The sequence below is a fragment of the Asterias amurensis genome, chromosome 4 (assembly GCF_032118995.1).
Source record: "Asterias amurensis chromosome 4, ASM3211899v1".
Lineage (NCBI taxonomy): Eukaryota > Metazoa > Echinodermata > Asteroidea > Forcipulatida > Asteriidae > Asterias > Asterias amurensis.
The window spans coordinates 4,157,470-4,184,508 of NC_092651.1; the positions used below are offsets into that span (position 1 = coordinate 4,157,470).

General features: G+C 37.9%; 1 protein-coding gene and 1 long non-coding RNA gene across 2 annotated transcripts in view; one reads left to right on the forward strand and one right to left on the reverse strand.

Moving 5' to 3' along the window:
- The first annotated feature begins 2,432 nt into the window (after positions 1 to 2,432).
- On the forward strand, positions 2,433 to 14,709 carry LOC139936500 (Krueppel-like factor 5). The gene is made up of 3 exons (XM_071931332.1): positions 2,433 to 2,724; positions 3,628 to 4,426; positions 10,224 to 14,709. Exons 1-3 carry the CDS (start codon positions 2,584 to 2,586, stop codon positions 10,490 to 10,492), a joined length of 1,209 nt encoding a protein of 402 aa, XP_071787433.1. The 5' UTR covers positions 2,433 to 2,583; the 3' UTR covers positions 10,493 to 14,709.
- The window catches only part of LOC139936501 (uncharacterized), a 59,248-nt gene continuing 39,832 nt past the window's right edge, over positions 7,624 to 27,039 (reverse strand). Inside the window, exon 4 of the long non-coding RNA XR_011785962.1 lies at positions 7,624 to 7,678. This is a non-coding gene — a long non-coding RNA (uncharacterized lncRNA). The remainder of the gene's footprint in view (positions 7,679 to 27,039) is intronic.

The following is a 27,039-nucleotide window of genomic DNA, read 5'->3' on the forward strand; positions in this document are numbered from 1 at the left end:
TTATGAGCCATATGAATTATTGAAAGTAAAAACTGTAATTTCTCTTGTTTGAAAGGGGAAAAAAGTAGTGACTTACATATCATCTCATAATTATGAACAAAATATAATTGCTTCTATTTATCATATTTGTATATCTCATAAAATAGTATGACTGAATTGCCACACTGGTATTATTATGGATGACCTAAGCTAAATCATAATGTAAATGAGATAACATAATTAAACACACACAATAAGGCCCGTACCGTGCGTAAGTAACAATTATGAGAATGTCACAGCTTTGTTTTCAAAGGACCATTAACGCTTCCTTATTGAAAGTGATGAACAGGAACGGGTAACAAGTTTTTAACAACTCTGCAAAAATATATATATGTAATAAATTGCGGTTGGTGTTGGGGGGGGGGGGGGGGGTAGCGTTCCGCCCGGTGCTCTTTTACCATTATATTGTGCCCTTATTCTATGCACTCTTTTGTCCTTATTTTAGGGCTAAATCGTAAATATGACCTTGGATGTATCACAAGCTCACATACCGTATCCTACGATCTGGGATAACCGGAGGGGTTTTCTTCCTAACGCCATTTGATTTCATTCAGAGTCAAATAAATTAAATACCTGATTATTGTTCTGGACAAAACACTGGGGATTAATTTCGGGGTATCATGTGGGTAGTGGTATAGACGAGTGAATGGGAACGTGCGTGCGTTTCCGTTGCAACTGTTGCCAGGAGAAATATCAGAAATTTTTTGTTTGACCGCCGAATTTGCAACTCACTAAGATTGAAGGAATAGCGGGGGAACTTTTTTGGGGGAAACAGAAGTTAAAGGCAGTGGATACTATTGGTAATTACTCAAAATAATTATTAGCATAATACCTTAATTGGTAACGAGTAATGGGGAGCTGTTGATAGTATAAAACATTGTGAGAAACGGCACCCTCTGAAGTAACGTAGTTTTCGAGAAAGAATAATTAGATTTTGAGGTCTCGAAATCAAGCATCTGAAAGCACGCGACTTCGTGTGACAAGGGTGTTTTTTTCGTACATTATTGTCTCGAAACTTCGACTACGATTGAGGTTTGTTATTTTATGCATATGTTGAGATACGCCAAGTGAGAAGACTGGTCTTTGAAAATTACCAATAGTGTACAGTGTCTTTAAGACCATAGATAAGTTATTCTATTTTGAACAAAACAACTTGCTAAAAAATTTATAAATTGTATCGTTTCATTACACATGTCATGATAGGAATGGCCTGGCATGACCAGAATTCGACCCTTTAGAGAGTGGGATTTCTGAACGAATTATCAATCCAAAATTTGCCGAGTGCAAGATATTTTGTACGACTTAAAAAAAAAAGAATCCATGGTCATGAACGTTTCTCATGCTTTCATATCAAACTGATCTAAAACGGACATTGGCTAATGCTTTAAAGCATCAATCTGGATGTGGAATAAATGAATTAGAAAACAAGTTTCTTATTGTGATGACGCCACAACATTGAAACCATATGAAATGTGACACTACATGTCTCTAACCAAACCACAAAGCATCGTAAAATTCCATATAAACATTCATCATCGACTGATCTATAATAATGACCGAAGGATGAAATATTCCTTGGTTAACATCTTACAGCACTGAGGTGGTCCTAGAATAGACTGGTGCATGTGTGTGTTTATTATAAAATAAAATAAAATGCCTGTACACAGTAAATGAAACAAGCTTGGCTTCTAAATACTGAAACTTTAACTGTTTTTAGACGTAATCACTCTATTCTAACTTAATGACAGATTATGACAACACTAAATGCAAAATGTTGTTGTTTTCGTTAATCACGAGGCAAGCTGGACAAGAATGTGCAATTAATGCAATCATGATGCAATGAAACCCTTGATGAGTAACGGTATGGAATCAGGTTGATGTAATTACTACCTTCATAATTAGAGGAGAGCACATTGGATAAAGGGATTGGCCTTCATAGGAAAGATTAACTCATTGTTGTTCAATGAGATCAGCCCGTCTCGCGGCTCCATTGCTTGTACGGTCTCCAATCTACAACAACAAACAAATCACGACAATGACTTGACAAGTGTCTTCACAATGAGATTCAACCATGCAGTTACATCCAGCATACTCTTTTGTTTATTTGCTGTTGCCATGGGAAACGCTTACTGAGGAGTGGAGCGCCTGCAGACCCGTAAAGAAGTCGGTGACTAAGTTTGCTGACGTCATCCAGTGCTCTAGACAGCGATTGGTTGGTAAGGTAATTGCAGCAGGTCGGCTGAGGTCAGGTGGCAATTGTTGCCCGCCCACATATATGATAACACACACACTTCGACTGCACTGTGTTCTACTACAATACCACGTGAATGGAAGTTGGTATTTTGGCAGGGAATATAAACACTGGTTCAGTGGAGCAGACAACATAGTAATCATTGACAGTGGACTGAATGAAATATATGAACCCCCGAAATACACCGTCAGAAAGTGAATCAATTCCCCTCTTAGTTAATAAGTTATCATAAGGAGACTGATTTTGCTTTGCCTCTTTGACCGTTTGGCTGCCGTTTTATATGCTGGGGGAACATGGCTGCGGCTGCTCTGGGAATTTTACAGGACGATCCTTCGACAGTGTTTGAAGGTGATGCATTGCTCAACGAGTTCTTAGTGAAGAGCGAGCCAGACTTCTTCATGAACACGCCGAACACGGTGGAGAATTGGCAAGAGGTATGTACCTTCATCTTTAGTTATAATTCATGGAGGAAGATGGTTTATGCATTGTGTACTCCAAAAAGGAGGTTCTCTCAGACGATAGCGGAACGAACCTCATAAAGTTCTAGGAGTATGCAATGTTCACTTCTCACCGTGTTTTGTTTTGTTTTAGTACTAGCTTTTTTTCAAATGAATTATTTGTATTTTACCTTCTGTTTATGTTTCCATAATGTCCAAATTTAATTAATATCTAGATTGCAATGTTAATTGAGGTTAGTAAAGTCAGTTTACGGATAAGGTGATGATGTTCTTTCAGAACTGTGGTACATAGCCAATCTGCACTAATCTGACAAGTGCTATGAATGTTCTTATAATAATAATAATAATAATATTATAATAATAATAATAATAATAATATAATGTTCTTATGCAAAGAAGATTTTTGTGTAAATTGTTGCAAAGTTCTTCCTCCATGGTTAGACTAACAATGCATGAAATAAGATTTTTTAAATTGTTCAACAAATGGCATTTAAATAATTTTATCAAAACTTGTGGATGGTTTTGCAATCTCAACAGGCGCTGATGCATACCAAGCATCAACATTCTTAAAATCTTTTTTTTTTAAAGGCCTGGAATTACACGCAGGCTAGGAAGGCCATGGCCTCCGTTGCTCCCGGTCTTGGCCTTGGTGCCCCTTTTAAAAGTAACCCATGGACTTCTAAGATTTTCCAATGGAAGTGCCAATTTCAAAATGAAAATCGCCTTATCCTTTCCAACATGTTGAAAGACGAAATTCTAGGGGCTGTATTTAAATCCATAAGTGTTGAGCATAGTTTTATAAGTTGACAATCTCTTTTCAAAGATAAATTTTTGAGAAGCCTGAATAAGGACCTGATGATCTCTCTCATTGTTTAACAGACACAGATAGAGTTGGACAGGTATCTTCAGAGGACTGAAGCAGCAAGTCCAGGTACAATCTTAGCCAACAAGCTCAGAAGGGAGAGTGCATCTCTCATGGATGACTTCTTCGATGACACCGACTCCAAGTTTGCCTTCAACATCAGCGGGAACTTTAACGTTGTCTTCCCCCACATGCATCATTACCACGAAGCAGATCAACAGCAGGGCATCAAGGCAGAACCCTTCCAACAACAGGAGATGCAGCAGCAGCACCCATGCAGCATCAACCAAGGCTCCTGCGCCATGAAACAACACCAACAACACCAGGACAGTTACTGTAACATGCCCCCCTCGCCCATGGAAGACCTCAACAATAACTACCCACTCTGTATAAACGGTGTCTCCATCAAGACTGAACCACAGGACACTTTTCCCTCCCAGTGTAAATTAATGTCGTCCAATATGCACATAAAGTCAGAGCCAATGACACAGCAACAACAACACTACACAGAAATGACACCCAACTGTATGTCCACATACCCATCAGGGTTAAACTTTCAGCCCATTGCGCCCCAAACCCAGTTTAACCAGCAACCTTTTACAAACTCTGTTTTTGGGATGCCCCCAACACCGCCCCATTCCCAGCCGGGTTCGCCTGCTGATCTACCCAGGGAGTACAGTAATCACCCTCTTCGACCGCCTCCTCCACCTTACACCATGGCAATCATGGGCAAGCAGGAGGACAAGACACCAAAGTACAACAGAAAAACCAACCCTGAGCTGGAGAAGAGGAGGATACACTTCTGTAACTATCCTGGTAAGTAGGCCTACAGTATTTATGAAAATAAAACAATCTTAGCCCTAAATGTCCTAATGATTACAGTTGTTGCCAGGGATGCAGGTAATTATGCCCTTCCAGTCCATCTGTTTCGAATTTCAACAGTTATTTGTTAAACTTTTTACTACCATTTAAATAAAGGTATTTTGAACAACCTACTTCTGTATATGGGATTTGAAGCATTGAATTGCGAGGTATCAATTGAAGTAACACCATGTGTGTGTGTCTACTTGCAGGTAGACACACACACATTTACTTCTGATTCAGACAAACCTTTCCAAACATCTAGTAACAGAGGTTTGGTAAACATAGCCCTAAGAGAGGATAAATTAATAATATAGTATTTTATGTTTTATAAGTTGGAGTTTTATTTATGGCAATTATCTCATTCAGCAGCTCAGTGTACAAAATCCCACTTTTGAGGATTGTGAGACTAGATTGTGCAGGTCTATCCCATTACAACAAAATTGTTTTAACAGTTAGAAATAGCATGATGTTATTAGTTAAGTATGCTTAGGGTACTGTAATTTGGCACTTCATTTCATATGTCACTGACATGTTATGAAAACAAGTTTGGGCCATGTCCACACACAAGCAGCTATACACCCTGCCAAGTCATGAGAGAGACTCCAGGATACTTTTGTGAGAAAGACCACTGACTGGTGGAGAAAAGGGCCGATTAACCTCAGGTCAGCATGGTGCTTAAAGGCTGTGTCACGACCTCTTGGTCAGAGCTGTGAGCCAACAAAAGCGCCACTTGTGTGCTTGCCCACTCAACTTGAAACTGGGTGAATAAAGCCGGGCCTTGATGAAACCATGGATAAAAACCAAGGATGTGAGAGGGAAACCTATAGCAGACAAAAACCCGGAGGACAAAAACCCGGAGGACAAATGCTGAAAAACAAGGATTTTAACAGCCAGGTCTGTTTGGTGGAAAACAGAACTTCCCTGCTGAGTGTGATTCCTCCACACATTCCATTCCCAAGAGTGATGAACTGTGTTAACTTGGGCAACAACTTTTCTAAGCTGTCTCTTGGGTTCTAGGGTTTTTGTTTTGAGGGTGTTTTGATTTGTTCTTTGTATAATTGGTGTGGTTTTGGGGACTTTAAGGGATCCGTCCTTATAGGTTTTCCGAATACATTCTTCAAAACTGCAGACAGATTAGTTTATTTAAACTTTTACACAGCATTGGCAAATGTACAACAACATCAATTGAATTGCAGAAAATAAGTCAACAACATAATCCTCTTTTTGTCATGGTGTTATTGCAAACCTACTGACGCAAGAGCCATTCTTGCTTAGCATTATGTCAAAATCCAGCAAGTGCTTTACACAATCAGAACATTAATCTACAACTATGTTATTCCTTTTCAACACAAACGAAATGTAGGTCACAGAGACTTCCTCAAGTGTGTTCACATTAAAGCTTTACAAATCCATAGCACATGATCAACATTAACCGCTAAACCCGACTATATCATTCCAACCATCGCTGAAACACGTCACGACCAGGTCTGCACTTATCTAAGCATAAAATGATCCTCGCAAACGTGCCTGGAACTTCATGCACCGCCAACTTCAAGGCTTACGCTCTATTCTTCTCTATTGAAAACAATTTCCTTTCATAATTCTCTGTGGATAATTGTTAGAGTATGATTGATGGTTGAGTTTTGCGGCTCCTAACAGAGTCCCCCACTGAATGCCAGTCTTTGTCCCTGGGTGTTAGTTTGCGTAGGTGAGAATGATACCTTACTCTGTCAATGGTAATGTGACCTTGTGATTCACAGAAATATAGTAATAATAACAATGGACCCAAGACAAAAGGTGCTGATTTCTATTCTGCTGGCAAAATGTACTTCAGGGAAATCAGGAAGCGATAAAAAACTAATCAGATCTGTTATAATGTATCAAAGTCGACGACCTTTTTACTGATTCTGAGGGATGTTTAGAATGTAATATTTTTTGTTATTTTGTTTGACTGACCTTGGCATTTGAAAATTGAATCGAACCAATATGCTGATTGCTTTTTATATAATGCTTATATTATGTGCCCATATTCAAGTAGGCTTCAATTTAGCCATTGGAGCAATTAGCCTCGGTCACAACCTATAAGATTCTCAGTTTAGACACAATCAAATCGTCAAAGCTTTAATGTACTAAGTTTATTCAGCCAAAAGCCAGTAACCAGTTTGCTTTGCTTATAAATGGTTATGTTATGTGGCCCTATTCAAGTATGATTCAATTTATCCATTGCAGCAATTAGCCACATTCTCAGTTTAGACACCAAGTAATTTAGTCAAAGCTTTAATGGACAAGTTTATGAAGCCAAAAGCCAGTAATCGATATGCTTATTGCATATGCTTATAGTATGCGGCCATATTCAAGTTTGGTTCAATTTAGCCACTGGAGCAATTAGCCACATTTTCAGTTCAGACACAATCATGTACTTTAGTCAAAGCTTTAATTAAATGTACAAGTTTATGAAGCCAAAGCCATTTATCGGTATGCTTTCTGCTTATGCTTACGCGGCCATATTCAAGTATGGTTCATGGTTCAACTTAGCCCATAGCAGCAATTAGCTTCATGGTCACAATCTAAGATTCTCAGTTAAGACACAATCCTTTACTGTAGTTGAAGCTTTGTATAAATGTGGAGCCAAAAAGCCAGTAATCGGTATGCTTATTGCTTAAATGCTTATATTACGTGGCCATATTAAAGTATGGTTCAATTTATCCATTACAGCAATTAGCCACATTCTCCGTTCAGACACAATCGTGTACTTTAGTGAAAGAAAGCGTTGGTTTTGATGATTCATACAATGTGATATAAGTGGCAGCTTGTCTTGCCATTGCTTTGACCCAGCTGTCTTTCACTGCAGCCCTGCTGTGAATTCCTAAGAGCTGAGACCAGGGCAGTACACATCAAGGAGAATCAGGTGGTTTCTCTGTTGGTTCCCATCATGCCCAACAGTGATGGAGACTTAATGCACATGGCTAGTCACAAACATTCATCTTTTCAGTAGATGACCAAAGACTCAAAAGTAAGCTTTACTCAAAAGCATGGCCCATATTTCACATAGTTCACTGGATTTTCCCTATCCTATTCAACTGTGTAAGAAACGATTACCAAATCCAGCATTTAATCTAAGTATAAAATACAATTAATATTGAGACTCACCACTGCACATATATTTTCTTGTCTTTCAAGTCAACTTGGTATCAGTTCAGCTATCTGTAATGGTAAAACAAAACCATAAATTATTTGGACGGAGTAGTTCAAAGGTAACACAAATCTCAAGAGAGGTAGTTCAATACAAGTGATTTTGTTCTGATGATTCCAACACTGTACTTTTCTATGTAAGCTCCCCACCCTAAAAAATACATAATTCCACTACAATTTTTGTATTACAGATTTGTTTTTCGTTTCCAGTCAAATTGATTCACTTATTTTATATCATGCCACTGTAGCTTTCACTTAAAGTTCATTCAACTCAAACAACCCAACTCAATCAACATGGACAAGTTAGCCAATATTAAAGGAACATTAGAGAATTTGTAAGAAAAAGAATGGCCAAAGATCACAGATTTACATAACTTACACGGTCTTAGTAGAGAACATCTATTGAAATATTAATGTCTTTAAACGCCATATTTGATGAGAAATAAATAGAACTAATTTCCCGTTTTGGGTTTATCGCTCAGTGAGCGATTTATTCATTTTTTTTCTTTCTTTTTTTTCTTTTTTTTTTTTTTTGGGGGGGGGGGGGGGGGGGGCATCGATGTAACGCAAAATGTGTTGACTGATCGATCTCAAACTTCTACAGGTGGATTACATAAAGTGCTTACACTTCCAGCAACTGTTTTGTTAGCAAAAACCAATTCTGCAATGTTCCTTTAAGCAAATGGCAACCGGATGTTAAACAAGGAGCAGAATGTCATCTGTATTTGCTATTTGTATAATCACACCGCACAACAAGTGTGTCAAGTGTAAATACGTATTAACCACTACAGGAAGCATAATTTACCACAATCCACATATCAATCATTGATACCGATTAAATCAATGATGTGTCGCTCAAATAAAATAAATTGTTGGACATTAAAGTTTTAAAATGTTTGGGGGGGGGGGGAATTATTGTCGGATAAAATTAAAAATTAAAATGATATTTAGATTATGTCCAATTAAACGATAATACAAATTGAAAAGGCAATTCCTCATTTATTATTCTGTATGGACTAAACATGAAATTAATACTTTAAAAAATTACAAAAAAAATTGTAAGATAAATTAAAAGGTAAAATTAAATTTAGTTTATGTAAGAATTAAATGTTAATACAACTTAGAGGAGCACTTCCTCATTTAATATTTTGCATAGGGACTGTAGTTAATATTAATTTAAAACTTTGAAGTTACTTTTAATAGTAAGACCTTAAAAAGCCTTCTGCCTTTAAATCTATCAGTCCTCCAAATCAAAAAATGTTACGAGGGTGATCCAAATTACTTATGTATCCGAGCCAAATCAGGGTATGGGGTTTGTTCTAGGGTTTTTTCTTCTTCAATTTATACAATGCAATACATAAATAGTAGAACATGACTTGCTGGTGAGAGAGCTTAGATAATCTTCTTTCATTACCCACCAGTCTAAATCCTCGGTACCCACGAGAGTGTACCAGAAAACAGGCTCTGCGGAGCAGTCATTCACCCCAGCTATCTACAATTTGACCTTTTTGTTTCAGTGAATCACTACCAGTGGAATCCATCCCAAATTGATCTGGGCCAAAGACCCTTCCAAAAAACCACTTCCTCTGTACTGTGTAAATCAAGTGGAGTGCCTATGGGCTAAGGGGGTACACCATACACCTGTGTTTCAGAGCGGGTTCCATTTTAGCCCTCTGGGTGCCGGTTAATACCCACTAAAGCCTTGGATAATGTGAGGGAGGGCTGTTTTGTTGGTCAACTGAAAGGGGGCCTGAGGCATGATATTACTGGTAATAATGGGATTTTGATATGAGTGGTTGTAATGCCGCCCTGGGCTTGTTTGTATTTCTTTGAATTTGGTGAAATCCATATTTCAATATAGTTCAATAATGCACGTATCAATGTGGCCATTCATGCTGCAGATGTAATAATTGCAATTAATTATCTCGATAATCAAATAATACAATTATATTACCCTGTCAAATACATAATAGACTGAGATGTTCATTTGAAAAGTTGTCATAAGATTCAACTTGAAAGGAAACAATAATTAACATTTGTTTTAAATATGTGCTCATTACACAATGTTTAAGCAGTTGATTTCACAAAGAACTTAGGACCTTGGAGATATTACAAACTTAAGGCTAGTCCTAATTTATAGGACAAGTACACGTCCTAAGTCGAGGTAAGACTAGTCTTAACTCTTTGTGAAATCCACCCCAGGTATTTAAAACTTTTAACCAGGACTTGTGTACAGGATGGCTCTGCTTACCGTAAGCACAGAATCAGCGCTTACGGAAGCAGGGAATTCTGTGCTTACGGCAAGCGTATTTCACGGGTTAGCGGCGAATTTGGGCTTCTGCGCGTGAGTGCTCCACGTTACTAGGCATTCTACGCTTACAAGGCTAGCGCAGAAATTCAGCGCTTGCATGTAAGCAGGGAATCGCAATCATAAGCGCAGAATTCAGCGGTAAGCAGATCCATGAAATTGGGCCCAGATTAGTTCATTGTCTCTGAAAGTACTGAATAACTGTTCATTTCATTCAACGCTTTGTTTGATTTTTATTTCTGTCTCCAGGTTGCATCAAAGTATACACAAAGTCCTCCCATTTGAAGGCCCATCAACGCATCCATACTGGAGAGAAACCCTACTACTGCTCCTGGAATGGTTGTCAGTGGAGGTTTGCTCGTTCCGATGAGCTAACCCGGCACTACCGTAAGCACACTGGTGATAAGCCCTTCAAGTGTAAGGTATGCGAACGTTGCTTCTCGCGTTCAGACCACTTGTCCCTTCACATGAAACGACACCAGGAGAAATGCACCAAGAGTCAGGTGTCATCGAGTTAAAAAGAAGTTACACAGTAGCAGTACATCCAAACTTGTTTTGAAAAAAGATAAATCTGTTTTATACCGTTTCTAGAGAATTCAATAATGGTTAACTGGTCCAGCCGACGATTTCACCTAACTCTTCCTAACTTAGGATTAATCTCGGGACAAGTTCAGTTTAAAAGGTTTCAAAAGGATTGAAACAATTGTATATTTTATAGTTCCACTTCTACATGTGTACAGTTCTGTAAATTGTAAATAGAATCCATAGGAAAACAACACTAGTAACTGACAAACTTTCACAACTCAACTGTTGGGTATGTTAATTCTATTGAGCATTCCAATTTTTGTATGAATATGAAAATGAATAATTGATCTCTTAATTATGTACGGTCTTCAACTGTCTTGAAGGAACTATTTACTAACTGATTTCATTTACTGCCTTTTAATGAATATTTTGAATCTATGCATACATTATAGGAGACAGTCGGTACATTCCCCCATGTTTATGTTTTTTTATTATTGGGAACAACTTTCTGAACTCAATCTGAGATTTACTCACTTTTTAAATCTCCCTAACGAAACTTCATGATTATTGTTTTTGGCTAGGCACTGCTGCTCATGTACCTGTTCTGTCTTTTAGATGAGCTTTAAATCAGAAACTCTGAAAATATGGAAAGTAACAAGCTCCTGAATTAAGTACAACAGGTTCTTTCTCTGAGGTTTTTCGCTGGCTATTAGCGTATTTACACTTAGCTAAGGATTAATGTGATAACAAATCAATGTTATCCAGGGCGCTACACGAACATTGGTCTTTGTCAACACAGAGATTGAGCTCGTAATCAGGAAAACTTCCTGCACTAAAGATTACGAATCTCACCCTGAAACTAACTATCAACCAAAATGTGACGTCCTTCTCTCTACCCTACTTCTCAGACTTCAATCATTTCTGATGGATAATATGTTATGTCTATCAAAACTCAATGTTATCACTAGTGGGAATGAAAGAGGGCCTTTTACTTCACCAGTGGGTATATCATAGTACAAGTAACCTTTTACTGTAGTAACCTTTGAACATAGGTTTAAATGCAAGAACAAAGTATGGAATTTGGACTCCTTCATAGCCATGCATGTACTTTGATTACAGGGGAGAAAAGAGGGAAAAGGTTTGTTTGTAGGAATGTCAATACTATTATGAATTCAAGTGATAAAACGCTTTGAAAGAAGTTTTTTGTGTAAATCTGATCCAGTAAGACTTCTATATCATAACTTGAGCTTACTTTGTTAATGTAAAAGAGTGAAAAAGCATTCTTTGAAGAGCCGTATAGGGACAACTCTTTTTCGAGTGGTCGGTCTTCCACTCTTTTAGAATGAAGTTTGCATCTTTTTGAGTGATTTTTCACTCTGTCCTAGAGTGAAACCCTCTAAAAGAGTGAAATAACCACCACTCTTTTTGAAGAGCTATTTGAGGGACAACTCGAAATGTAAAGAGTGGTGTTTCTCACTCTTTTACATTGGAGAGTACTGTATCAGAGCATACTGATTGAAACATTGAGTCAGTAACCACCAGTTTTGATCAGAACCAACACTACTCAAAAAGAGACATTGACATGGTTAACAGCAAACCTCTCTTTTTTCCACCATGCAAAGTTTCAAATCCTACATATTGAGCTTACTCTGTTTTCAACGTTGCACATTTCTGTCATTTTTTTCTTAAGAGGGATTCTTGTGAAGTAATGTGGGATTTTAAGAACGCCTAACTGTGCTTGATTCTCAATGCATTTGCTGCCGATTTTATTTTTTATTTTTTCATTTCAAAAACTTTGTGCAAGGTCAGTTTTGATTTACATAATCATTTGAATTGGAAAAGTAGAGCAAAATCCTGCTGGATTCAACTAAATATGTTTCCAACCGAAAAAAATCCAAACCAATTCACTCTTAACTGGTGTTCAATGTTTTCCATTCTATGTGACTGGACCAACACCAGGGCCCAATTTCATAAAGCCTATAAGCACAAAAACCTTAGCAGAAACTGGTTACCAGCCAAAAGTCCATAAAGTACACATTGCCGTGACTCCGGTGCCTGTCCCATTAGCATAGAAATTTGCTAAGCAGTATTTTCTGCCTAACAGCTTTATGAAGTTAGGCCCAGGTTGCCATGATTTGTTTCTTTGATTTGATAAACAGTGCTGCTGTGCAATTCTTTATATATATATATATACATGTATATCTGTGTTTGAAAGACCTCTACTCCCAATCACTGGAGTAGACACTACAAACAAACAAATATGCATCATAGAGTAACCCAGTGTTGCTACATGATGTCATAGTTGTGCTTTAATCTGTCAGTAAGCATGTTAAATCCTCTAATAGCACTTTTAATTTATGTGTATTTAAAAATGACAATTGATATCTATGATATCATGAACTACTTAATAACTATCACTGTTTTTTTAATTAACTAGTCTTTCTTCTGAAGAATTGCATGGTTTTTCTTGACAAAGGTATTGTATTGTCTTTCTGTAGTCTTCTTTTAAAAGGTGCAGCGCGCATGTTTTGCCAATTTCTACTACGGGGCTCAGTTTTCTTCAAAATATTTCTGAAAACTAATCTGGGATTGCTCATTTCGGGAAAAAATATTCTCTGCCTTATAAGGTAATATTTCTTAATAGTTATGAACGGGTTTGTTCTTTCGTTAGCTCTGCACTTAATTTACATTAAGTGAGTTTAACAAATATCGAGTGAGTCACTTTAAAATCCTGTTCATTATCGAACCCGAATTGGTGTTTCTTTTCTCATAGTTGGGGCTGCAAATTTAACAAAGTACTTGCCTTCTAGTTTTATTGCGTTATTTATATCAAACTGACAGACCTACGCAAATTTTGTTATCAATGAATAGAATGAGTTCCAGAAACACATTTTTTTAAATAAGGAGGACAGTTCTGTTAATATTCTTAATATCCAAGTACTAATTTTAAAAGCACTCATTTGCTCAGATTGATGATAACATAAAAGTTCCATTGGTACCAATAAAAGCTGCAAAATGAATGTTTGGTAAGATTGAATGATAAAATACCTGCTGCAACTGACTGTAGATTTGTACTAATAATAAAAATACTCTAATTATTGTTATATATTATGTATATATTTATATATCATTGATTCTTCTGACAAATTACCTTTATATTACATGGGTCAAGACTGGTATAAATTATAGATTCAGACAAGCTGGATTTAGCAATCACAACAAGCATGTTGGGGTTGTTTTAGTGTGATTGAAATACACCGATCCATTAGGCTCCGCCCACGATGCATGTGTGAGCAAGAACACGTGAGCCTCTCCAATGCCTTTCTGCACAATCTGCCGCGCGCGCCAAGCATACGCGGACGCATGTCGGACCTTATTTGTCGGACCTTCGTTGCATTGGGATTGGTCAATACGCAATGGGGCGGGTCTTAATGGATCGGTCTATAGGGATGATCAAGTTATGGGTTAGAGGGCAGGGTTAGAACAAGGCACTTGCTTTCTGGTTCAGCCGTGCGGAATAATACTGGTGTCAGTTGCACTACATTGTGTGTCCACAAGCAGGACATACCAAAAGTTTTACCGGAAAAAAGGCGAAAAAAAATGTATGTGCAGAATTGTGTTTCATTGATTTTCTTGCATTCATAAGTCATTATTGGAAGGTTAAACTCTGCCTGGGAGTGGGAAAACATGTATTAAGGGGAGGGGGTAAATCTAGCAACCAAAATGGAACGGAGGAATGCCTTACTTTTTTGTCAGGATCCTTTTTTATTGTTTATGCCCTTCTGTGACAAACAGTACATTGTGTGCCTGTAGGAAGGGCACACAGCTTTGTGTCCTTCCAGGCAACAAACAATTTAGAATAAGTACTAGTGGGATAAAATGAAAAAGGAAATAATTATACCAATCTTGATCTATGTCATTTGAACTGGGTTGCCTATTGTGTTGTTTATGTGACTTCTGTGTACTTTTTAATGTATATTTTGTACAATTTTATACTTTTTTTTACAAAATTGTCTTTGCATCCTTCTGTCCTGTAGAAGGCTTCCATGTTCACATGGGACGTGTAAATTGTAAAATGCTAATTGAAATGTAAATATAAACATATATATTTTCATCATCATCAGAATTTTGTAAACACTCTTTTCCTATTCTTTACGGAAATAAAAACGTTGCTACTTGTAATGACATCCCACCAAATTTGTACAATAAAATGAAGAAAATTGTTAAGTTAAAGTATTTTCTGTGTCTGGCATCAGTTTTGTTTGTGGGAGGTTTTGTTTATTCTATCTGTTGGTATTCTGCTTAACGCAGTACATAGACCTCATCGCAAATACTTGGAGTGCATTTTGGCGACCCCAACCAAAGCCCAACCAACTCAACAAGTGGGTTACCGGTTGGTCTGAACAGCATCGTCGTCGCGCTCAACCAAACACGCGAAAACGCTCAACCGATAACCAATTTTTCTGGTTGGGGTCGCCAAAACGCACCCCTGGTATGCGCATTGTAGGCATGAAAGTAGGTGCATGCTGGTCTAGCCAGTGCTCAAGTTTTATCCCTAGTTACACCAGCATGCACCTCATTCAACAATTGGCACTTGCGCAATCGGTATTTGCGAAAATGTCTATGGGAATAAATTTCTTCAAGACAATTTTTTACACCTAAAATGGCGGACAGGATAGGCGCGTGTAAGTTCGCTACATGTTGTGCATCAGGCAGTGGGTCAATAGACTTGATCCTTACTTCAATGGAAATGTATACTCAACAACCAGCTAGTAATGCATCCATTATGAAAGAAGTTTCGGATTGTGTTCACAAAAAGAAACAAGAACTAAATCCCAAATGAGAATAAATGATAAATAGTTGCATTTGCACAGTATCCAGCTGTGAATGATACATTGGCAGTTTCACAGGTTATGCACACCAAGATTACAGAGTTTAATCCTTCTTTTGTGTGTCAAAGCAACTTTGCTTTGTTGTAGGCCAACATTTATTTTAGTTCCCACCCAGGGCAACTGTTTCTTACAAAGAGCCTTCAAGAATTTATCCATTCTGAACTTCTAAACCACTATTGGAATTGGTTTACAAGGAGTCACTAAAAAACATCATCACCCGACTACTAGACTATAGGTTCCAGTTTCACAAAAATGTAGTTTGCTCTAGAAAAAGGTTACCAACAACTTATGGTAATGTGTTTTTGATTATGACTGGTTCCCTTCTTATTTTTCCATAAGAAGAAATTTCTTATGCAATATTAAATTTCTGACTTTAAAAAGCAGCTCTGTTAAAATAGGGTCCAACAGCGTTTTATACTATCAACCTCTCTCCATTACTCGTTACCAAGTAATGTTTTATGCTAATAATTATTTTGAGTAATTACCAATAGTGTACACTGCCTTTAACAGTGGTCCGCTGGCCAAATGCCAATAAAACACCTGACCCGAGGACCCGTCAAATTTCACTCCAAAGTAGTCCAGCAGGCTAGTTCAGTTTTGTAAAGTATTCTTATTTTATTTGAAATATTGGCTAGGTGAGAATGCTGACACACTGGTGAAATAACTAGTGAAATGACAAGCGAACTGGGGTGGATTTCACAAAGGTAGTCCTAACTTAGGACTAGTCCTAGGCAATGCTAAGAGATAGGACCAGTCCTAAGTTAGGATGAGTTACTGGTCCTAACTTAGGACCAGTCCTATCTCTTAGAGGCAATGCTAAGAGATAGGACCAGTCCTAAGTTAGGATGAGTTACTGGTCCTAACTTAGGACCAGTCCTATCTCTTAGCATTGCCTAGGACTAGTCCTAAGTTAGGACTACCTTTGTGAAATCCACCCCTGGTCCTAAAAATTCACTAAAAAGGACAGGCCAAACCTTGTCCAGGTTGTCAAATAACGAAACTACATATAGGCCTATGTAGTCTTTAATGGAAAGGTTAAAATAAACTGAGACCTATCTAACTTTGGTTGTCTAGGTAGGGATTTAAATTACATAAAAGAGAAAACACAATCAAAATGGGGGTGAGGGGGCGGAGAAAAAAAGAGAAAAGTAGGCCCCATGGCCATCTATAGACAGTTTGTTTTCATGCATGATATGAAGCCAACATGCTCCAGACTTAATCCCACATGTGTGGATAGACTTGAGGAATTTGAACTTCAATAGCATTGCCTTTGATCATTTGGTGTTCAATACTATGGCATGGTGTAAACCCCCCACCCCTTCCTATTGAGTTTTTCATTGTATTCTGGGAGTCTCAGGAAATATTCAGAAGATGCTAGGAGGGGGCACTTCTGTACAAAAGGAAAATAGTATTAAAGTATGGGAACATTGGGGGGGGGGCACCCTCTCTCATAAATCATGCAAGGCATATACTTTGTCTTGTTTTTTTTATGTACACTGTACCACTCTTTGTACCAAGGCAGCACTACTACAGGTATTGCTGATTGGGGTCACTATAACCCAGATTATCCCAATTTAGGGTCACTGTAACCCAACTTCAGTGTTAATTCAGTGTTAATTCAGTGTTACTGTAACTCACATGATCCCAATTTAGGGTCACATGTAACCCAAATTATCCCAATTTAGGGTCAACGTGTCCCGAATTATCCCAATGTAGGGTCACTGTAACCCAAATTAACCCAATTTGTAGTCACTGCACCCAAATGTTCCGAATGTAGGGTCACTGTAACCCAAATTATCCAAATGTAGGGTTACTGTAACTCAAATTATCCAAATTTTGGGTCAACATGTCCCTTCTTATCCCAGTTTAGGGCCACTGTATCCCAATTCTGTGCACTTAAAAGGCATAAAAGACATAACATGCATGAGCTAACAACAACAGCTCTGGACAAGGAGGCTTGGAGAGAGAGAGTTTCTCAAACCACCATGGAACGGCGGACGCCCTAAATGGACTGAAGAGAGAGTATCCCAAGTTATCCCATTATAGGGTCACTGTATAATTTGGGTTAAAGGCAGTGGACACTATTGGTAATTGTCAAATACTAGCCTTCACAGTTAATGGGTCTCAACATATGCATAAAATAACGAACCTGTGAAAATTTGAGCTCAATCGGTCATAGAACTTGCGAGATATGAATGAAAGAAAAAAACATTCTTGTCACATGAAGGTGTGTGCGTTTAGATGGTTGATTTCGAGACCTCAAGTTCTAAATCTGAGGTCTCGAAATCAAATTTGTTGAAAATTACTTCTTTCTCGAAAACTATGGCAGTTCAGAGGGTGCCGTTTCTCACAATGTTTTTTACCATCAACCTCTCCCTATTACTTGTCACCAAGAAAGGTTTTATGCTAATAATTATTTTGAGTAATTACCAATAGTGTCCACTGCCTTTAAACCCAAATTATCCCAATTTATAATAAGCCTTTAACCAAGTGTATCCTTGATCAAAACTCATATACATACCGGTGAGTAAATACTGAGCATGGTTGTGTGCAATTCATGAGTGAGTAAACAACGCTGATGACGTCAATAACTCGGCTGTTATCACCAAGGCTTTTATTATATCAATACAGACATTATTTGGATGTTTGATTGCTTTCAGATTCTGCCGGCTGGCCGGCAATCTTGAAACCCCAGAAGCAACTGGTTATCTTAATTGATGATGCTGGCATTTGCACATGGTTTGGTAACCAAGAGACCAAACTATGGTATAGTTCTGAATCTTCCTTTTGCAAATGTTACAAATAAGTGTTATCCTGGAATTGATGTCACGTCTGCCTGGGTCAGCACCTGGTCAAAGGCTATTATCATGGTGGTCAGTTAAGCATCATCCCAGCGGGACAACAGAATGAAAAAAAGGGTACTAAAAATATCATATTATTTGTTTTAATGACCTGCAGCATTTGATGCTCAAAATGTTGCATGGTTCTCCCTCTTATTGTGTCTTCATTGTTGTTCTGGGAATCTCTGGATTTCTTTAAGAGGATTTTAGGAGGGGGGGTACTTCTGTACAATAAGAAAAGAGTGTTTTAAAGGCAGTGGACACTATTGGTAATTACTCAAACTATTATTAGCATAAAACCTCACTTGGTAACGAGTAATGGGGAGAGGTTGATAGTATAAAACATTGTGAGAAACGGCTCCCTCTGAAGTGGCGTAGTTTTCGAGAGAGAGGTAATTTTCCACGAATTTGATTTCGAGACCTCAAGTTTAGAATTTGGGGTCTCGAAATCAAGCATCAGAAAGCACACAACTTCGTATGACAAGGGTGTTTTTTCTGTCATCGTTATCTAGCTCAAATTTTCACAGGTTTGTTATTTTATGCATATGTTGAGATACACCAAGTGAGAAGACAATTAGTCTTTGACAATTACCAATAGTTTCCAGTGTCTTTAAAGTATGAGATCATTGGGAGGGGGACACACACCCTCTTCGGCCACATATAATGGGTATAGTACATGTATAGCCTGCAGGGCTATATTGAGTTGCATAATCACTGGATTCTGTGTAAATTCTTCATGTGGACACTATAATAGTGCAATATGTTTAGAATGTGATTCTCAACAATAATTTTCCCCTTTAAACAACTATAGCTATTCTAGGAGAAAAAGTATTTCCATCACAATATGTGATAGTTTCGATGATAATAATAATAATAAGCAATCCCTCGATGTCGAGGAAGATGTTCTCCACAGAATAAACTAACTTATTAGGGTTGAGGTAGCTGGTGCCTAAGGGGACTCCGTCGATGACTCAAAAGTAGTTTCGATACAACGATACAACGATACTGTCCAGTTATAGCTTTAAAACACACACAGAGTGAAGACCAAACAAAATTAAGCCAAGACTGATTGAAAGCTTCCAAGTGACACTTGAACACTTTACAATGAGTACCGAAAACTGTCCAAATCACAGAAACATTTACCAACCAATAAACCATCCTTTTTATTGTAACAAGATTTCCAACAATATTTTACTAAGCAATGTCCTGAAATGTTTTCTGCTTAACTTGGACTATATGATATTCGACTGGGCTTTGATCCAAGATTGCAAAGGTTTCAGCGTGGGTGTGCTAACAAAACTTGTTTAATCATGGAGGTAGATTAGCCAGGGTTTGACCAACAATCTAACAAATGAATTGCCTCTCAACATCACAGCTTGAAAAGGTTTGAAGGAACAAGTGTTTTGTTACCCACATGTGTAGCACCTTTGCTTGGTACATCAATGTATGTGATGAAAGGCTAAGAGAATATTTCTTTGAAAACATTGTGAACAAGTTCAAAAGTTTTTGTAGGTTTCTCATTTTTAGTTGAAATTCACATCTCTCTATACAGAGCAATACAAAGCTATTTGAAGGTTACAATGACTAACTACTTTTTTATCAGTTATCTTCAAGAAATTAAAGAAAGGTGAAAGGTGACCAAAAGGTGACACAATAATCTAATCACTTCATTTCATGTTTTTCAACGCCTGTGCCAAACTGTCAGCAGAACTTATCTACTGGTTTCAATGGCCTGGGAACCATGGTTTCAACACTGCTGTCATCAATCGACCATATTGGCACAACAACTTTATCAAAGCAGAACTTAAAACATGGGGGTTTTCCTCATTTTCCCACCACCTAACACCACAGACCAGGTCAGTCCATTGTTATGACCAACATATGACCTTTAAGCTTTGAGGCTTGAGTAGCTGGACGCTCAGGATCTCTCTCTTTGGAGGAGGTTTGGAAGATTTTGGGACAAATTCACTGACTATGCTCACAGAATGGTAGGGGTTGAGGATAGAGCTTCATGTTTTGCTATGGGAGAGAGGGGGGGGGTAATATAACAGAAAGGTTTGGAGTAGAGAACACAATAACTTTTTTCCCAAGACAAGATGAAGCAAGCTTCAGCTCAATTTCTGACATATTCTGACAGATAAACAAAATAGGGACACCGCCAATAAAGGGCTAGATAGCTCAGTTGGTAGAGCGCCGGCACGTTAATCCGGTGGTCGTTGGTTCGAATCCCACTCTAGTCAATTCTTTGTTCCACCCAAAAAAATCATTAACTTTAGGTGACCAATCATAGTACACTCAAACAATAAATGTTTTAGCTCAATAGCATGAATTTGAGAAATGTCGGCATTTTCAAAAAAAAAAGGTATTTATTGGAATGTAGCCTACAATCTACAATAATTTACTCTTTGATCACTCTTTATACACTTGTGGACAGTTTGTTAACTGTTTCACAATGATAGTGTTCCAATATCTCTGTGAATCTAATGATACTGGCAAAGTTCTCACGAGACTGCTAGTACCAGTGAGACTACTGCTCACAAGACTATGGGCCCATTTTAAGAGAGAGTATAGCAAGGAGCCAGCAACCTAGCACAAAAGCAGGTTATACGAGAGCAGTCATCGATCGCAGAGAATCAGGTGTTGTTACGCTATCATCATTACGTGACTATCACCGCGACAAACATTTAATGACAAGTTAAGTCTCAAGTCTACCAGTTATACTAGAGGAAATCAGCTTAAGTATGTTTCATGCAAAAACTTTGCCTTTTGAAGATGCATTGAGTTGAATTTTATTGAGCAAGTCCATCGATGTGGTTCATTAGAAACATTCTTTGCTATCTTACAAACGCTGACTCTACGTTCCCCCTTAAAATCAAACACGCCACACAAATACTTGGCAGTGCTGTAACCTATCCATTACTCAGCTAGATAATAGTCGGTGGTAAGCACCATGGAACGTCAACTTTTCCTTTCTGGCATTTCCAGTAGAGATAAAAGCTCTATATGTTCCTTGATGTTGACCTGAGATGTTATTTTGGTTGACAGCTCTGCTGATCACTCTGATATCAGATCTTCAAGGCTGACCCACTTCTGATGGTTAGGGTCACCCAGTCTTGGCCACCATGCCAGACCTTGTGTCTTGGTATAATCTTGACTTTGTTTTGTCTCTTCGTCTAGTTTCTTTTGGCTATGGCATCTTTTTCACTGATACAAAAACAGGGATTTATTTGATACTGCACAGCACTAGGAATACTCTATAAACTTGCAAGCTTGATACTTCCAAGGAAGTGATAGTCTCCATGCCCCCTGGTCATTGCATTGTCCCTTGAAATGCTCTAGGATGCCCTTATCAAGGAGAAAATGCCTTGGTGCCCTTGCATTTTCAAAAACGAAGCATACTGGCCTGAACTCCAATTCAACGAAAAGATTTTAAGAATATTTTATAAGTCCCTCTAATTACACTGCATACAAGATGGTTCTTGTGGTTGATTTAGCCGAGTAGCGCATATTAATGTTGCACAGGCTGCATACTCCCTACGGAGCTGAGATGGTTTAAGGAGTGAATTAAGGCCCAGTGACCAGGGGTAATAATGTGAAGCGCTTTGGGACGCCCTCCGGGTGTGAAAAGCGCTATATAAAAACGGGTTATTATTATTATTATTATTATTATTATAACATGTTACTCAATCATACTTGACATGACTAGCCCATCTTAATAAGAATTAAAACCGAGCATATTGGTCGATCCCAAATTCCCATAATAATGTGCAATAAGTGGAAAATTTGGCTCAATTGGTCACCAAAGAAACTAACGAAAGAAAAATACACCCTTGTTGCATGCATATAGCTGTGAGCGAGCTTTCAGACGCCTGAAAAAGGCTTCATGCATCAACCCTTTTCAGACTCAAATAATTTTGTTACAAATTACCTCTTTCTCTAAAACTACAAAGGGGGTCGTTTCTATAACAAATCCAGTTGTCTTTACAAAGGAAGTTGTTATGGTCATTAACTTGAGAAGTATTTACCCAAAGTACACCCTGCCTAATAGTGGAACGTTTTCAAAAATTTTATGACCAAGGTAGAACTTTTTAGAAATTTTTATGAGGAATCTATGAGCTCAAGTATATGAATCCCTGTATTGCAAATATGCCACACGTGGCTTAAAGCCCAGCCAAGTGTGAAACTTTAAAGGGTTTTCATATCAGATTGAACCTGACATTCCAACCCTTTTCTCAATCAGATTAAAATTGTTGGCTAGATTTTAAGGTTCATCTAACATATTTTTGTCTGCTTCGTTGCTTTTTCTTGCACAATGTGCATGAGTGCTCACTTTTTCTTCGGTGATTGCACTTTGATACGTTTGTCTGTTACTTCATAAAAAAAAAACCAGGATGACATAAAAAGGAGGCAATTCGGGGGATTCGTCCATACACGTAAGTTTAAAGGCACTGGACACGTTGGTAATTGTCAAAGACCAGTATTCTCAGTTGGTGTATCCCAGCATAACCAAAAAATAACAAGCCAGTGAACATTTGGGCTCAATTGGCCATCGAAGTTGGAAGAGAATAATGAAGAAGAAAAAATCACCATTATAATGGTGATTTTTTTCTCTTTTTCTTTGTGTGCTTCTAGATGCATAACAAAATGCTTCAACTTAAAGGCAGTGGACACTATTGGTGACTAGTCAAAATAATTGTTAGTATAAACCTTACTTGGTAACGAGTAATGGGGAGAGGTTGTTAGTATAAAACATTGTGCGAAACGGCTCCCTCTGAAGTGACGTAGTTTTTGAGAAAGAAGTAATTTTCCATGAATTTGATTTCGAGACATCAAGTTTAGAATGTGAGGTCTCGAAATCAAGCATCATTAAAAAGCACACAACTTTGTGTGACAAGGGTGTTTTTTCTTTCGCAGTTATCTCGCAACTCCGACGACCAATCAAGCTCAAACTTTCACAGGTTTGTTATTTTATGCATATGTTGATATACAACAAGTGAGAAGACTGGTCTTTGACAATTACCAACAGTGTCCACTGTCTTTAAGTCTTTTAAGATTTGAGTGAGAACTTGAATGACCCCTTTCTCAAAAACTTTGTTACTTCAGGGGGAGCCGTTTCTCACAATGTTTTATACTATCAACAGCTCTCCATTGCTCGTCACCATGTAATATACTAACAATTATTTTGAGCAATCACCAAATAGTGTTCAATGCATTTAAGTATTGCTGTTTCAAACCTTGTTTTCTATGTTTGTGCAGACCATGGATGAATGGATGTATTCAAGATTTTTTGAAAAGGTCTCGATATTGTGCCTTGTTCGACACTTCTTGCATGTCAATGAAATTAGGCATGAAGTTTATCACCACATTTAACGATGTAAGGTATTTGCAATCAAGTCTTGCATTGGTTGATGGAATATGAACTGCACTGATCCATCAACTTCTGATACCTTAATGGGGTGAAACTGCATTGGTTTCAGTCGATAGATTTTGTTTACTTCAACAGGCCTCACTGAAACAGGTTTTCTTTTAAATGGAAAACAGTTTAGGTTGTTTTTTGATAAGTTGCATAATGATAAGTTTGTTGACCCTATACAGTCCTAAATCCTTCTAATTATTATATCCAATTACCAAAGTGAAAGATCTTTTTTTTAGTCTAAGTCCAAACAATTTGGTGAGGAGGGAGAAGAGGAAATTTGGAAGATAAACTGCCTATAGTCTGTATAATTTATAGTTACCCTTAATACACAGATTTGTATTAAAGACACTGGACACTATTGGTAATTGTCAAAGACCAGTCTTCTCACTTGGTGTATCTCAACATATGCATAAAATAACAAACCTGAGAAAATTTTCGCTCAATCGGTCGTCGAAGTTGCGAGATAATAATGAAAGAAAAAAAACCTTGTCACATGAAGTTGTGCGCTTTCAGATGCTTGATTTCGAGACCTCAAAATGTAATTCTGAGGTCTCGAAATCAAATTCGTGGAAAATAACTTCTTTCTCGAAAATTATGTTACCTCGGAGGGAGCCGTTTCTCACAATGTTTTATACCATCAACAGCTCCCCATTACTCGTTACCAAGTAAGGTTTTATGTGTATAATTATTTTGAGTAGTTACCAATTGTGTCCACTGCCTTTAATACACAGATTTGTATTAAGCAATCTATACTCAGTACCGGTAGGTCTACTTCTGAGTTCTGTGTAGAAGAAAAAATCCACAGGCAAATCACTCGGGTGGGATTCAAACCCAGAACCTTTGTATTGCTAGAGCAGACAAGTAGACCAGTCCCTGTGGCTAGAGGGTGTTCAAATTGTATGTGTTAGTCTGTATTAGTTGGCCACTTGTTCCTTAATTTTTTTTCAAAGCTAAAAATACTCTAACTTCAACGTCAACATCAGTACAACATCAGTACCTGTAAACTTACTTTATAGTTTACTTCATTAATAGGCATATTGTTATCTGTATAAGCTTCTTACCAAATACCAACATAATTATACAATTTTCAGTTAACTGATTTTAGTGCATACTGAGTGCCTTGAGCAGACATACCACAGAACTAATCTTTTAATTAGTGTGTGTTTACTTTTAGTGCTTAATACTGAAAACAAAGCATTTTACTCCACAAAAACATTTATACTCCTTCAGAAATCCCTTAACTTGAAACCCTATTGCCCTCTTCACACTATCGAGTCAATTCCAACGAAATAAAATCCCAGGAAATTCGTGGGGAACTTATTTCCACCGCCACCTCATGCTCATTCACACTTGATGCAATTTTTCCAAGGAAAAGGCACACTCAAGATCTTAACCTTAGATTGTAGAACCTTAGAAATGTTCTTTTCACCAAGAGTTTGCAAGGGTTACCAATTCAAGGTAGCTCGCTGGTTAACATCATACTAGAACGAACAAGGGTAGACAATCTGAAAGAGTGAATTAATGGGACTTAACTGAATGGGACTTAACTGCGTAAAGCTGTTGGTCCCGTGTGTTGTGTAGCACACGTAAAAGAAACCAATGCACTTAAGGAAAAGATAAGGAGTTCGCCCCAGTAAACCTGGTTTATGGTGCTATGTTAAAGGAGTTGGTCTCATAATTCAAACATAGTCCCGCATACCTTGCAGGAAAATACTGTAAGTTAAAGGGCCATGAGCGTCACTGAGTTACGGATATGAGCGCTATATAAGAATCCACAATAATTATTATTACTATTAATTGCCGAGGACCGCTGAAGATTGAGAGTTGGATGGAGGAAGTGTGTTGAAGCTGCCATCTCTTCACCCCTTTGGCATAACAAAAGCTATGGGCAGCGTGAGTGAAGAAGCAATTCAAGTTTTAAAAGGTCAAAATAAGGAATTTGTACAGTTGAAAAACACCTGAAGTGTTTAAATAAAGGGATCAATGTGTGGTGAAGAGGTTTTCAACTAGTGGTTTAAACCCAACGAGGTCTGGTTCTTGATAATTTTACCGAGACTAAGTCAAGGTAAATTATCAAGTACCAGGCCTCGGCGGGTTTATATCACTAGTTGAAAACCGATTCAAAACACTTTGATTCCCATTCATAAATACCTTTTCGGTCAAAAAACATCAACACTTTTGGTCAAAAAGTAAAATGAATTATAATTGTTCAATGATTTCTTTCAACACAACACCCCTCCAGCTATGAAATGGTAAGGCCCTCCTTATAAGGGAATGCTGTGTGCGTATCGCGTGATGTGGTACAACTGTCCCGGTCGTTGCTCTTGACCAATAGGAATGAAGAAACTGTCTTATAAGCACAGATGCAAGTTCTTGTGTCACGCCCATGTTTCAACACTTTTTACTGGTCATAAACAAAGGTTTATACACACCCACGTGACTCGCTCTCCACCAATAGGAATAGCAAAACTGTCCGAGGTATTTATGAATATACCATTTTCCAACAGACACAGTGGATGCTACCATATTAGAAATTGTTTAGCCTCTAATAAAACAAAAAATAGGACACGCACAGGTACAGCATTGAGTCAACACAAAGTAGTATAAACCTCTTGTCAGCTGTCTGGCTGGAGTGTACTCCAAAAAGCTTATAGGAAATCAAGGTAATATGCTGATAACAGCATTCATGCAATGCAAACATACGTGGGCAGGGTTACCAGGGACTATTTGAAACCACAGTCCGATATCCTCATTGCAGTTTCTTTGTTGTTGCCCAGATGCAAATAAATCAATATTTGATCTTAGGGTCTTCTGTTCATCCTTTGCAAATTGATGAAGGAAAGGTTATCGGGTGAAATGGGTACCTTAACTATTTATGGAAATCAAACTGAATCAAACGTGATAAAAGGAGGCATGAACACTCCCACTCAATTAGACAGTCCTTCTCAATACTACATGTATACCTTCAAAATTTACATACAAAAACCAAAAATATATGATCAAAACTTTCTGGCTTTAACTTTGTACTAGTTGCATGTTGTGGCCAAGTGGTCTAGCACACCAAATCAAGCTCAGGTATTTCTGAATTAGCAAAGTGTGGGTTCGCGTCCTTGTCTTGACACTTGTGTCATTCAAAAAGACTCTTAACCATAATATTGCTTCGTCATTTAGCTGGAATGTTATGCTGTGTAATGAAGTGGTTTATAATTGTTAGTGTTTCTGGCAGTGGCTGCTGAGCATGCAGCACCACTCTGTAAAACCTCTATGAAGTACAGATTCATAAACTTCAAAACTAAGTTAAAAACTTGTCTAAAAAGTGTTTTACTTTGTTCCAGTGCCTGAAGTACCTTATTGGTGAATATTTGAGCTATAAATAAGACACCAATGATAAT